Consider the following 11,764-nt stretch of genomic DNA (forward strand, 5'->3'; position numbering starts at 1 on the left):
CGCGCCGGTGGCCGGCGCGCCGGACGTGACGTACGCGGGGAAAGGCGGGCTGCGCGCGCGGCTGCCGCCTCAGCAGCGGCGGGTCGGCCGGGCCGGGCCGGGCCCCGCGTCCCCTGGTGGGTCAGGCCTCGGCCAGGCGCCGCGTGTAGCGCTGGATCGCCATCTGGAAGTGCTCGGGCGTGTTGAGGCGTGGCCGCAGCAGGATGACGAAGGCCTTCGGGAGGAAGTAGCCGCCCAGCAGCGCGGCCAGCGTGCAGAGGCCGCCGAGCACCTGCGCTGCCGCCTCGCTCCGGCCGCGGAAAACGCCCTGCGAGCAGAAGACGGCGGCGGAGCAGGCGAGGTGCAGGAGCAGGCTGCAGGTGAGGCACTTGGCCTCGTTGTAGCTGGCGGGCAGGTCCTTGCCCGCGTAGCTGAGGGCGAAGCAGCAGGCGCTGAGCAGCACGGTGTAGGCGATGGCGGCGCTCCTGCCCGCCTCCGTGCTCGGGGCGCACTCCAGCACCACCCGCTCGACCGACGCACCGTAGTCCCTGCGCGGCACCGTGGGGCTGGCGGCCTCCGCGGCCAGGCACAGCACGGCCTGGGCCACCGTGCTGGCAGAGACGAAGAGCACCGGCCCCCTGCGCCGCAGCCAGGCCTCGTAGAGGGCCGGCCAGCGCGCGTTCAACTTGAAGATACAGATGATCTGGAAGGAGCGTGTTGCCACGCACGAGAGGAAGACGGTGAAGCTGATGGCGAAGAGGGGGAGCCGCAGCAGGCATGTGTGCCAGGCGGGCTCCCCAAAGTAGCAGAAGAGGCTGCTGCAGGCGCAGGCCAGAGAGCCCAGCATGAGGAAGCACATCTTCCCACCCGCAGACTTCACCACTGGCGTGGAAGCGTTCAGGGCGAAGAGGACAGCCAGCCCTGCCATGAGCAGCATGAGGAGGACAGTGGAGGTCAGCAGCACCCAGGAGATGGGCTCAGACCAGGACAGAAACTCGATGGTGCGGTTGAAGCAAGCTTCGCTTCTCACCGGAGCCCACTCGTCTACCCCGCAGGACTGGCAGCTGTAGAGGTCTGCGGAGGACATGAGCCTGGGTGGTGACAGGCACCTCGCACACCACAGACCCCGGTAAGAGACCTACTGCAGTGGAGCACCCCGCCCTCGCTGCCCCCTTCTCATGTCCTGCTCCTTCTCCTTGGGTGCTTCCCAGCCTTGAGGAGTGGAGAGGGCTCTTCTCCCAAAAGACCCCCCCAGAAGTACCCCTTAGTGGACTTCCCAAAAGTCTGTTGCTTGGGTTGAGAGGCACGAGGCTCAGGGGCACATGGGCTATGGGTGGCAAGGGGCTTGTGCATCCAGCAGTAACATGCGAAGGCTGGGACGGGTCTGCAGCAGCCCCGCTTCCGCAGGCTGGGGTGATGCTGAGGCCGTGTTTGGGGGCTCCCCGCTCCCACTGTTACCTGGCGCTGGCTGTTTCCACACCCCTCCCCTCAGCCCAAGCGCAGGACAAGACTGCCAAGTGACCAACTGCCAGCAAGGGGTTTGTCGTTGTGGCTGGTGGCTCTGAGTCAGGAGATTCCTGTCCCAGGCGGGGGACATTTCCATACACCAGCTGCTGGTGACCGCATGGTGCGGAAGCCCCGAGTGCCATCTGGGGCACAGAGGCAACCACCGGGTCGAATTTCCCTCCCGGAGGATGCAGTGCAGGAAGCAGCTGTCTGGCCAGGCGTCCCTTGTCCGCTGGCCGCAGGAGAAGGGCCCTGTGGGCAGCACTCCCGGAGAGCGCAGGGCTTTGCATACCCCACCGGTAAGCAAACGGGAGTCAGACCAACCACGCTCAGGTCAGCCCAGTGGTTTTTACTGACCACAGGGAGAGAGAGGCTGGGGGAACAGTGAGATGGAAGCAAGGAGCAGACAGGAGGAGAGGGCAGGCAGCAGGCAGGGGAGCCAAGCGGGAAGGAAGGGCAGGGAGCAGCCCCCCGGGGCGTACTGACCCGATCTGTTCAGGAAGGTTCCTGATGGACAGGCCACGCAGCTGAAGCAGCATCGGTGGTGGCTCTGCTGCAGCCGCTTCTCCCCCGGCTGACAGGCCTCAGAGCACACCGAGGTGGGAGCCTGTCGGGAGCACGGCGAGGGTCAGGCCGGCGAGAGGGGCGGGCAGCAGGACACCTCGCTGAGCACCAGGCCCGGGCCGGGTTTGGGCAGCTTGCTGCCGGCTTTCAGGACAGACCCTGGGCAGGAGCCAAGAGCTCGCCACGTTGTGGTTCTTACAGAAATGGTGGGAAAATGAGACTGTTTAAAAGTAGGAGCCTTTTCGGTTCATGGGCCCTGCTTGGTTTTTGGAAGGATGAAAGCTTGATATCCAGAACACAGATCACCCCCCATATTGCCTCCGTCTGCCCTCAATTTTGTCCTGCGATGGGGAAACACACCAAAACTGGCAGTGTTGGGGATGTAGCTGGCTCGGCAGTAAGCAATAAATGAGATGTGGATGCAGAACAGTACCTGGCGATCTTTTGTGTGCCACAGGATTTTGTCCTGGTCAATGCTCAGCCTGTCGGGGTTCACACGGAACGTTCCTATCACATCGAAAGCCCAGCTCAGGCCGCTCCAGTTCCACATGATGATGTCGTAGCCTTTATGAATGTCCCCGTTAGCATCAAAAGAGATGCGGCTCTTGTACAGGGTGAAGTTTACTTGCTTGATTTTTTGTAGGAGCTGTAAAACATAAGAATAAGAGAAGAGCCCTTCCCGATGACAAGCCTCCTGTTGAGGAGTGCCTTGTCTCTGGAGGGGGATGTGCTGGAGGGCCCCTTCTCTGCTCTGGCTCCTCTTTCCAACCCCCCAACAGCTAGTGTATGTCCGGCTGCAGAAATTCCCTTCCAGGTTTCTGCGAGGAGCTGGCGGTAGAGGATCAGAAGTGATCTAGGGTGGGTGTCTGGGTCTAGGTCCAGGCTGCTTTGACTGTTACAGGCAGCTGAAGCCCACGAGGCTCTTTGGCTGGGACACGAGCCTTTCAGAGGGACAGAAAACCCCTGGGCTCAAGGGGAATATCCTTCCCTGGGAGGAAGGATCCTCATGGATCCTCTTCCACAAGGAAGATCCTTCCTTGTGTTGCTCTTACCTGCCAGGGATAGACTGTGCCTTTGCTGCACACCCCTGAGGCACAGCCCAGCAGGTCGTGGAGGCCGTGGGCCACGGCGTACACAGCTGAGTACACGTTGAAGGAGGCTTGAGCATCGTACGTGTTGGGGGCAGTGGTGAGCAAGTGGCAGCCGGTGCAGCGCTGGGTGCAGTCCAGCTGGGTGCTCCCTCCGATTCCCCCCTCCGCCTCCGTGCTACTGGCAGAGTCAGCTGCAGCACTTTCCTCCGCCGTCTTCCAAGATTTAAAGCGTTCCAGCATCGTGGGCTCTGTCTTCTCAACCGACATCCCAATCACCGAGCCGATACGCTGGATGCCAGGTACCTCCCAGATTGTTTGGGATAAAGACCAGTCTTCAGAGCCCACCCACACCATGCCCGTGACGTTCCTCCGGACCACCACCTCAAAGAAAGGGCGGGCGCTTCGTCTGTTGGAGAAGACAACGGTGACGTTGACCCTGATGTCCGTGAGGATTCTGACCAGGTTGTGGAGCTCCGGGCTGCTGGCGTCCTTGTTGACGGGGATGACGCCTCGGTAGGCAACGCACACGTCGCTTGCGCTCAGCAGCTTGTAGAGAGCGTCCAAACCGTCCCTGCCGTAGGCGTTGTCGCTGCCCAGCAGCGCAACCCAAGCCCACCCGAACTGCTGCAGCAGCAGGAAGATGGCCTTCACTTGCTGCCTGTCGCTGGGAATGGTGCGCAGGAACGAGGGGTAGAACCGCTTCAGGCTCAGCATCTCCAGGGAGGCTTCGTAGCTAATCTGCAAAGGGAGCCGGGAGAAAGGGGGTTGCGCTCCCCTCGGGCAGCGGCACCCCGAGAGCTGAGGGCACAGGCAGCCCGTCTCCTGAAGAGGCTGGGCAGGCAGCGGACCCGGAGCTGAATGCGCTGCCATGAGAGAAATCTTTGCAGGACAGCGGGCCGGCTGCAAGCCCTGCCTGCCAGCTGGGGAGGGACCCGGGCCAGCGCCTGCTCCAAGGGGCCGCACGTCCAGCTCAGCCCGTGCCCTCAGCTCCGAGTCCATCCTCCCTCAAACCGTGACTCCTCGGGATCTCCTCCATCTGCCAGGAGAGCCGCGCTTACCTCCGGTACGAGGAAGATGCCGAGGACGGCCGCTGCGGTGAGGGCCAGCTCGGTGCTGTCGGGCCCAATGACGGCCACCGCCTCGGGCTGGTAGCGGCGGAAGGTGGGGAGCACCTCGACCTCCCTCCCGCCTTTGCGGGCGAGGGCGCGCAGCGTGGCATGGAGGCTGGCAGGCTCCGAGCAGGTGTCGTGGATGTCGTAGCCGAGGGTGACATTGGGGAGGAGAGCGCTGGAGTTGTTGATCTCCTCCACGGCGAAGCGCATGGCCTGGGACAGGCAGTAGCCGTGGCTCTTGAAGGTGGCGGCGCTGCGCGAACGCAGAAGAGGGTTTGCGGGGAAAAAACGCGGTTCTGAGGTGGGGAAAAACCGCGGTTTTGAGGTGGGGAAACGCGGGGCGAGGGGGACTCACTTGTCGCAGCCGTCCACCAGCGGCCGCGCCGCGCTGTGCATCGGGAAGAGCCCGGCCAGGCGGTAGTCGCCGCGGCGGGTGAAGGAGGCGGCGGCGGCCGCGCAGAGGCAGAGCAGGGCGGGCAGCGGCATGGCGGGGCGGCGCCGGGCGGCGGGCCGCGCCTCTTAACGGGGCGGGCGGCGCCGGGCCGAGGGCCGGCCCCGGAGGAGGCGGAGGCAGGCTGAGGCGGCCATGCCCGCGCGGCGCGGCCCGCCGGCCCGCCGCCCCCGCCGGGCCCCGTCCCGCGGGGGCCGGGCGGAGGCGGCCTGGAGGGAGTTCGCCGCCTCCTTCGCCCGCGCCGGCATGGTGCCGCCGGCCGAGGCGGGCCTGGCGGCCGTGGAAGCGGCGGAAGGCGCCGCCGTCCTCCTCCTGGCGCCGCGGCAGGTGAGCAAGCGCCCGGCCCCGCCGCTCCCTCCCCGCCGCCGCTCCCTCCTCACCGCCCTCTGCCCCCGCTCCCCGCAGGCGCTGACCTTCACCGGTAAATGCCGCCTGCGCTGCCTCTACGGCGCCGTCCGCCTCCTGGGCTTCGCCGTCGCCTCGCACCAGCCGGGGCTCCCGGTCTTCTCGCCGGCCACCCACTGCGCGCTCACCCTGGAGGCGCTGCCCGCCGACCGCCCGCCCGCCGCTGACCTCCGGCAGCTCCGCGCCGCCGCCCGCGCCGCCATGCGGGCGCACAGCGTCCGCCGCCGTGAGTGCCGACCGGGGCGGGGGGGCGCGGCGGGCCCGCCGGTTGCGCTCCGCCATTTCGCGTGCGGCGCGGTGCGGGGTGGCCGCCATTTTGCGCGCGGTGCGGGGAGACAGCCATTTTGCGTGCGGCGCGGTGCGGGGCGTCCGCCATTTTGCGTGTGGCGCGGGCTGAGGGCGACGTTTTCCCCCCCCCCCGTTGCAGAGGCGCGGGTGAAGGTGATGGCGCGGTTCTCGCCAGAGTGCGCCGTGGTGCTGCTGGAGCACCTGGACACGCCGGTGACGCGGTTCCTGCTGAGCCACCCGCCGCTCTCGCGGCTCTTCGAGCCCCAGGTGAGACCCAGAGGTCGTGGTGCCCGCTCTGCCCTGGGCAGCGGCGCGGATGCCGGCGCCTTCCTCAAAACAGACCTTGTGCAGAGCGAGAGGCGGCCGCCCCGCTTGGTGTGCCTGTCAGTGTCCAGCAACGTAGCTACACGGCCTTACACCTCTGAGCGCTTTTCCTTCTTCCCTAGAAAAAGGAAGAATCCAGCTTCACGCCGGAAGATGCCGTTCTGGCATCTGTTGGCATCGTGAAGTGTAGCCCCGACCGTGGGCTGCTGGTGTCAGAGAGCATGTTCGTGGCTCTGGAGGAGCTGATCCAAGCCTGCTGTGGTGAGTGGCATGCGCTTGGTGAGGTTAGGGGATTTAGTAGCCTGAAGAAGGGAAATCCGTGAGGTTTTAAATAAGTTAAAGTTAGGGAGGGCATGCCCTGTGACAGGTGCTGATTGAGGGTCATGTTTTTCTTGTAAATAGTGGGATTTGAGCTCATGCATCACCTCTAATGGGTTTGTGCCTCTCCTGCCAGACAGGCAGCTCGCTGCTGTAAAGGCACTTCCCAGTCTGATACCGAAACTCTCATTTTGTTCTCTTTTGTAGCAGGTAGAAAAAAATGTTCTCCCCTTTATCCAGCAACATCTTAAATACTGTGAGCAATAGGGAGTTCATATATGCTGAGTTGTAGTGCCAGGGCTCACTTCTCACTTCAGCAGCCTTTTGCCTTTACACTGACTGGTACTCTTAACATGACAGGGTTTTTTCTGTTTAATTAAATATCCTAGTCAGACACAGTGTCTTTGGGCTTTTTTTTTTTTTTTTTAACAAATCCATGTGAACATCACACATCAGAATAACTGACAGCATCGGTCCATTTCAGCGTATGTTTGTTTTTCCAGCGGAAGACGAAGGTGTCCCTGTGATTCTGGTGTGTGGCCCGAAAAACACTGGGAAATCGACGTTTAACAGATACCTAATTAATCTGTTACTGAATCGGTAAGTCTTTTCATGTTCTACAAGTTTATTTAAGTACTGCATGGGATTTAGGAGAAGGAAGAAAACTGCCTGACAAGATTCTCAGAAAAGCTGTTATGACACGGTTACGGTGGATATCTTTTTAAAACAAACAAATAAAAATTCAGAAAAATAGTAATTCTTGTCTTAGGTTCCTTTCAGAGAAGTTGACTACTGAAACATCTTGAAATATTACTAAATTGCTGTCTTGGAATATGTGAACTAATTGGTCACCAAGCAGTTAGGGTTCAGTAAGGAATTGGGAGTTACAATGCTTTAAAACACGCAGTAAGTTATAATTTGTTAGTGTCTTTGAACATTCTTGGCAGAGCAGGGTGTAGAAGCTTATTCTCCAGACTACTGCATGCTTAAAGTAAAGATTATAAAGTTTACAAATCTCTAATGGTTGGTCTTGGGCTGCCCAGTTAACAAGGGAGAGGCGATACACTCTTTAGTACCACCTCAGATTACTGTTCTAGCTACTTCCCTTCAAGCTGGATGGATATGGAGCTTTTGTAATCGAATACTGAACCATAGGTGAACCTTTTACTTTCTTGTTTAATGCCCTCTCAAATGAGAGAGACAAGTGGTGGTTTAACTGTGTTCAAGAATTTAATTCTGACGACCTGGAACAAAATCAGGTTGTGCTTCTGATGTGTTCCAGGTTGTGTCCTGTCTCTTTTTTTAGTGGACGCTAATAAAGGGGCTTCTTTCACTGCAGCCTTCCCTCGGTTGAATATATGGAATGTGACATAGGTCAAACCGAATTTACGCCGCCTGGATGCGTCTCTTTAAGTAACGTAACAGAGCCAATTCTTGGTACGTGTTTTGCCATTTTCTGCAGTTGCCAGAAACCGGTTTCATTTCCTGAAGGTGCTTTCTGAGTAGAGGCTGTACTTCAGGGGAAGTTGCCGCCTCTGTCGAAAGCGCATGTAGAAAATAAACCAACGGCTGTTAAAGTTTCCTTGCTGGGGGCATTTAAGCTCCACGTGAAAGTCTCGCCAAGCAGCTATTCTCCCTGCTTGTCTTTTTGAAGAGAGAAGATAGTTGTTTATAAGGTGGTAGAACAGGCTGTGGCATGTCGAAGTAGATTTTTAGCCTTTCTGATTTGAAAGTTTTCTTTGGGAAAATCTTTCCCAGTTTTTAGTATCTGTAGCTAAAACTGGCTTGAGAAACAGAAAGTGGATCCACATAGGTTGGGGGCTGTTACGAGCATAAAAAAACTAGAGCCAGAGAAGTTGCTGATATTTGTGGTCTTGCGGATTTGGATTGCTGTCTAAAAAGGATGTGGCCAGACTGGTTTACTTTTTGGATAGCCTGTCATAGAAGACACTTGTTTAAAAATTCACAAGTGTGTAACCAGTGATTTAAAACAAACAAGAAAAACCCCAAACAAACAGAACTAGCATGAAGTCTTGCAAGTGATGGAAGAGTTTCTCCAGGGGTGCGGGCTGTACAGGAAGGACTTTAGCATGTGAAAAGAGGACAGATTGTTTCAGAAGAGACTGCACGTGGGTGCTACAGGGATGGGAGTTTTTTGATTTGACTTACTGGAACAACTAGAGGTTTGCTGCTTGCTTTTTCAGGTCCACCCTTCACTCATCAACAAACGCCACGTAAGATGGTGTATTACGGGCAGACTAGTTGTGAACAGGACACGGAAAGATACCTTGATGTCGTGAAGTGTGTGTTCAGCTCCTACAAGAAGGAAGTGCCTTTAGTCATCAACACCATGGGCTGGGTGAAAGGTAAACAGGATAAATCTGTTCTCGGGAGGTGGTGCTGAAGGAAGGTGATAATTGTAGCAGTGCACCGTCACGCTTTATAGCGAGTGCGGAGCCAGAAAATGCAGCTCACCCCCAGTACAGCTAGTACTGGTCTTCTGTAACAGCGTTCCCAGCTGTTCGTGTAGTGGCAGCAATCGTGTTTTCTCTGCTCCCTAAAGGTGAGGGGTTGCTGCTTCTGATTGATATCATTCGGCTGTTGTCGCCCAGTCACATTGTTCAGATGGATGTGTACGACTGGAAAGCCATGGCTCCGCTCACCCCGGAGTACGTTCATCTCACTCCTGGCCTCTACACCAAAGGCAAACAGCAAGCCAAGTGCCAGCAGATGGGCACGAGTGGAGCGGAGCACTGGAAGCCCGCTGAAGGGGAGGGAGACGCCTCGGTTCCCGAGTATAAGTTGCTGTACGTCCATCCTGAGTTCCCTCGAGCAGGGGTTGCAGGCGAAGCGTAAGTAGAAGGTTTAGTGCTACGGGGTGGTTAGTGGGCTTCATGAAATCACACGTAGTCCTGACTGTAAAGGCTCTTGTTGCTTTGGCCTCGGGAGCTCCATTGCTCAGAGCTCGTTATTTATGGCGGGGTATGTTTGGGTGTTGCTTGTTTGGGTTTTCTGGGAGTTTTGTTTAGGGGTCGTGTTTGGGGGAGGTTTGTGTAGGGTTGGTTTACATTACATTATCTCTTAATTTCTCTGATACCTTGAGCATCTCTGAAATTTATTTTCCTGGAGCTTGGGTCTTTCTTGCCCATTTTAAGGGCTTTTTTTGACTCTGCCTTCACTAATGAGCTATTTAAGAAAATAAACGTATAACTGTCTCATGACTGACTGGCTGACTGACTGAAAGGTGTGTGGACATCAGGGTTGGAGAAAGGAGCCATTATCTAATAACAGACTTAAAACAAACTCCCAAAAAATGAAACCAACAAAACCAAGCCAAAACAAACCCCACAAAACCCCTTGTTAATTACGGCCTTTTTAAAGTTGAAACAATGTAGGTAACAAAAACATAGCTCTAAATTTTCCCAGGGGTAGAAGTTTTAAAAACTAAACTTGTGAAATAGCAGCTCGTGCTGCCTGGCGTGCTCGGGACTGCCCGGGTGTCTGGTCTGAGGTGCTGGCGGGGGGGGTTGTGCTGCCTTCCCTTGACTTGTGGTTATTTTTCCAGGCGAGTACACAGCAGCATCCTGCGTGACATGTCCATCCTGGGTTACCTGGGGCAGCTGCAGTCCCCGGACATAGGGGCGGTGCTTCCGCTGCACAGTCTCGTGCCGTATCAGGTAAACGAGCGTTTTTGAAAGCCTTGGAGACGTAGCAGAGAGCCCAGCTCGTAGTCATTGACAGTTCTGCCTGTACTGCAGATGTTTTTTGAAAGAGGGGGGAAAACGCTCTGTAATCTGCAAAGAGATAACGACTTTGTTTGGTGTATCTGAAAGTGAGGGTTTTGTTCCGGTGTCAGTGTGGCACGTGTTTTCTGTGCGGTCAGCTGTTGGTGTTGAAACTGTTCTGTTTGCCACAGAGATGCTGCCTGTCTGTAGGTGTGGGCTGGGGGCTCTCAGTTCTGTGTACTGGGCATTATCTTGTCTTTGAACTCAACCTAAATTGACACTGAGTTGGTGAACAGTTTTTTCTTTTTTTACCGCCTCAGGTACCTTTCAATGCTGTTGCCCTCAGGGTTATTCACACCGACGTGGCTCCTACCAACATCATGTACGCGGTGAACGCCAGCTGGGTCGGGCTCTGCCGGATACCGGATGAAGTCCGCTGCCAGACCGACGGGCCGGTGCTGCTGACCCAGACACCGGTCTGCGATTGCCTCGGCTTCGGTGAGCGAGCCTGGGGAGCCTTCAGCTGCCCTCTCACCTTTGCGTTTTGACAGAGGGGTGTAGGGTGATGGAATCGCCTCCTTTTTCAAAAACAACTGAAAAAGTGGGATGAGAGAAGAGAATCGTTGTGTATTCTCTTCTGTTACAAGCTGTGCTTCAAGTCCGCTGGTTTTCACTACCTTGTGGGAGCGGCTGTGGGGAGTGTCGCTGAGCAGCGCCTTTTGTAGCTCCCTTCTCTCACTCTTCGTAACTTGGCAATTTACTTGCTTTCACAATTCACGTTCTCAAAAGCAGATTCCAGGTGGCTCCTGCAAAATTCCTCTAGTTGTGTCTCGGTTTCCTTCTACGACTCCATTTATTACGGTTCTGACCTAGGGTTTGATGCTGAGCTCCTCAGGTTGCTGTAGGAATGTACCAGTGAGCAAGAACACGTGGTTTGGGAAGGTCCTACGTACGCTGGGATACTGGAGGAGCGGGATACAGCGGTGCATGTCTTTTTAAAGATGTATCCGAGATCATTCCCTTGAGAGAGCTTTGGCTGTGTCTGGTTATATGGTCCAAAATAATCAGGTGGAGTTAAGATTGAGCTTTGCATGTATTTTTTTCAGGAATTGTGCGAGGGGTTGAGATGGAGAAGAAGCTTTACCACATTCTGACGCCGGTGCCTCCGGAGAGCCTGAGACTAGTGAACTGTCTGCTCCTTGGCAACGTCGCTATCCCAAACTGCGTTCTTGTGGGCCAGGTGGGAGCTGCGCGGGAAGAGGCTGGGAGTTGGCTGAGCTTCCGCTGGCTGGCGCGTTTTCTGTTTTCCTGTTCCTGAGGCTTTTGCGTGCCCAGAGATGTCTGGGCATTAGCAGATGGTTATCTCCCGTGGAGATTGTCCTTAACGCATAGAAACAAGGGAGAGGAGAGCGTTCTTCTCGTGTTTCAGATACCAGCGCGGGGTTTGTTCGGCGGTAGCTCGCTCCTTTCCGCCAGTCAGCTCTGTTGGGCTGCAGAGGAAAGCGCTTCCCGCTCCCTTGGAGATCTGCGTTCTTAAACCTGTCTCTGGTTTTGTTCTTCCTCTTTCTAGCAAGCAGTTGAGGGGGAGATCCCCTACGTCACATCCGATTATAACTACAGCATCTTGGGGTCTGGGAAGCTGAAAAAGAAGAAGCATTTCAAGAGGAGGGAGTACGCGTTCGAGTGTGATTTCACCTGAAGCCCTGGGGAGCCCGGGGTCGGTTTTGTGTGGAGGCGGGCAGGAGCCAGGCCTGGTCCCAGAGGCCACGGGTGCTCCAGGGCTCCGGGAGACCCTCGCAGGTGCCCGGTGTAGATAACTACAGCCTGTCTGGTTTTTATAATGTTTTATACGGTCGGTTTGTATTTTGGTGTTTTGTAATAAATATCTATTAAAAACATCGGTTTGGTCTGAATTTTTTTCCTCAGCCTTCGTTGACTCGGCCGCGACTGTCCCCACCGAAGCGCGCTCGCCCCGGACCAGCAGCCGTTCTCCGTTTGAGG

At 56.6% G+C, this 11,764-nt stretch overlaps 2 protein-coding genes across 2 annotated transcripts; one reads left to right on the plus strand and one right to left on the minus strand.

The window, feature by feature from the left end:
• Positions 1-44: 44 nt before the first annotated feature.
• TAS1R1 (taste 1 receptor member 1) lies at positions 45-4,830 on the minus strand. The gene is made up of 6 exons (XM_074847854.1): positions 4,608-4,830; positions 4,199-4,505; positions 3,102-3,878; positions 2,483-2,695; positions 1,972-2,092; positions 45-1,053 (listed from the first exon to the last, which is right to left on the minus strand). Exons 1-6 carry the CDS (start codon positions 4,736-4,738, stop codon positions 122-124), a joined length of 2,481 nt encoding a protein of 826 aa, XP_074703955.1. The 5' UTR covers positions 4,739-4,830; the 3' UTR covers positions 45-121.
• On the plus strand, positions 4,812-11,661 carry NOL9 (nucleolar protein 9). Its single transcript, XM_074847852.1, has 12 exons — positions 4,812-5,030; positions 5,109-5,334; positions 5,536-5,663; positions 5,843-5,981; positions 6,542-6,638; positions 7,378-7,475; positions 8,243-8,404; positions 8,602-8,890; positions 9,604-9,715; positions 10,084-10,261; positions 10,870-11,003; positions 11,334-11,661. The coding sequence occupies exons 1-12, from the start codon at positions 4,839-4,841 to the stop codon at positions 11,460-11,462; spliced, it is 1,884 nt and encodes a 627-aa protein (XP_074703953.1). The 5' UTR covers positions 4,812-4,838; the 3' UTR covers positions 11,463-11,661.
• The last annotated feature ends 103 nt before the right edge of the window (positions 11,662-11,764 follow it).

Source organism: Strix aluco, chromosome 22 (genome assembly GCF_031877795.1).
Source record: "Strix aluco isolate bStrAlu1 chromosome 22, bStrAlu1.hap1, whole genome shotgun sequence".
Taxonomy (NCBI): Eukaryota; Metazoa; Chordata; class Aves; order Strigiformes; family Strigidae; genus Strix; species Strix aluco.

Bases quoted from the DNA above. Each gene is read 5' to 3' on its own strand.
- NOL9 (XM_074847852.1), top strand. From the start codon at position 4,839: ATGCCCGCGCGGCGCGGCCCGCCGGCCCGCCGCCCCCGCCGGGCCCCG. The intron at 5,031-5,108 runs GTGAGCAAGCGC...CGCTCCCCGCAG, and splicing joins TCCTCCTGGCGCCGCGGCAG to GCGCTGACCTTCACCGGTAA. The intron at 9,716-10,083 runs GTAAACGAGCGT...TTACCGCCTCAG, and splicing joins ACAGTCTCGTGCCGTATCAG to GTACCTTTCAATGCTGTTGC.
- TAS1R1 (XM_074847854.1), bottom strand. From the start codon at position 4,738: ATGCCGCTGCCCGCCCTGCTCTGCCTCTGCGCGGCCGCCGCCGCCTCC. The intron at 4,506-4,607 runs GTGAGTCCCCCT...GCGTTCGCGCAG, and splicing joins CTGGTGGACGGCTGCGACAA to CGCCGCCACCTTCAAGAGCC. The intron at 2,696-3,101 runs GTAAGAGCAACA...TATGTTTTACAG, and splicing joins GCACAGTCTATCCCTGGCAG to CTCCTACAAAAAATCAAGCA.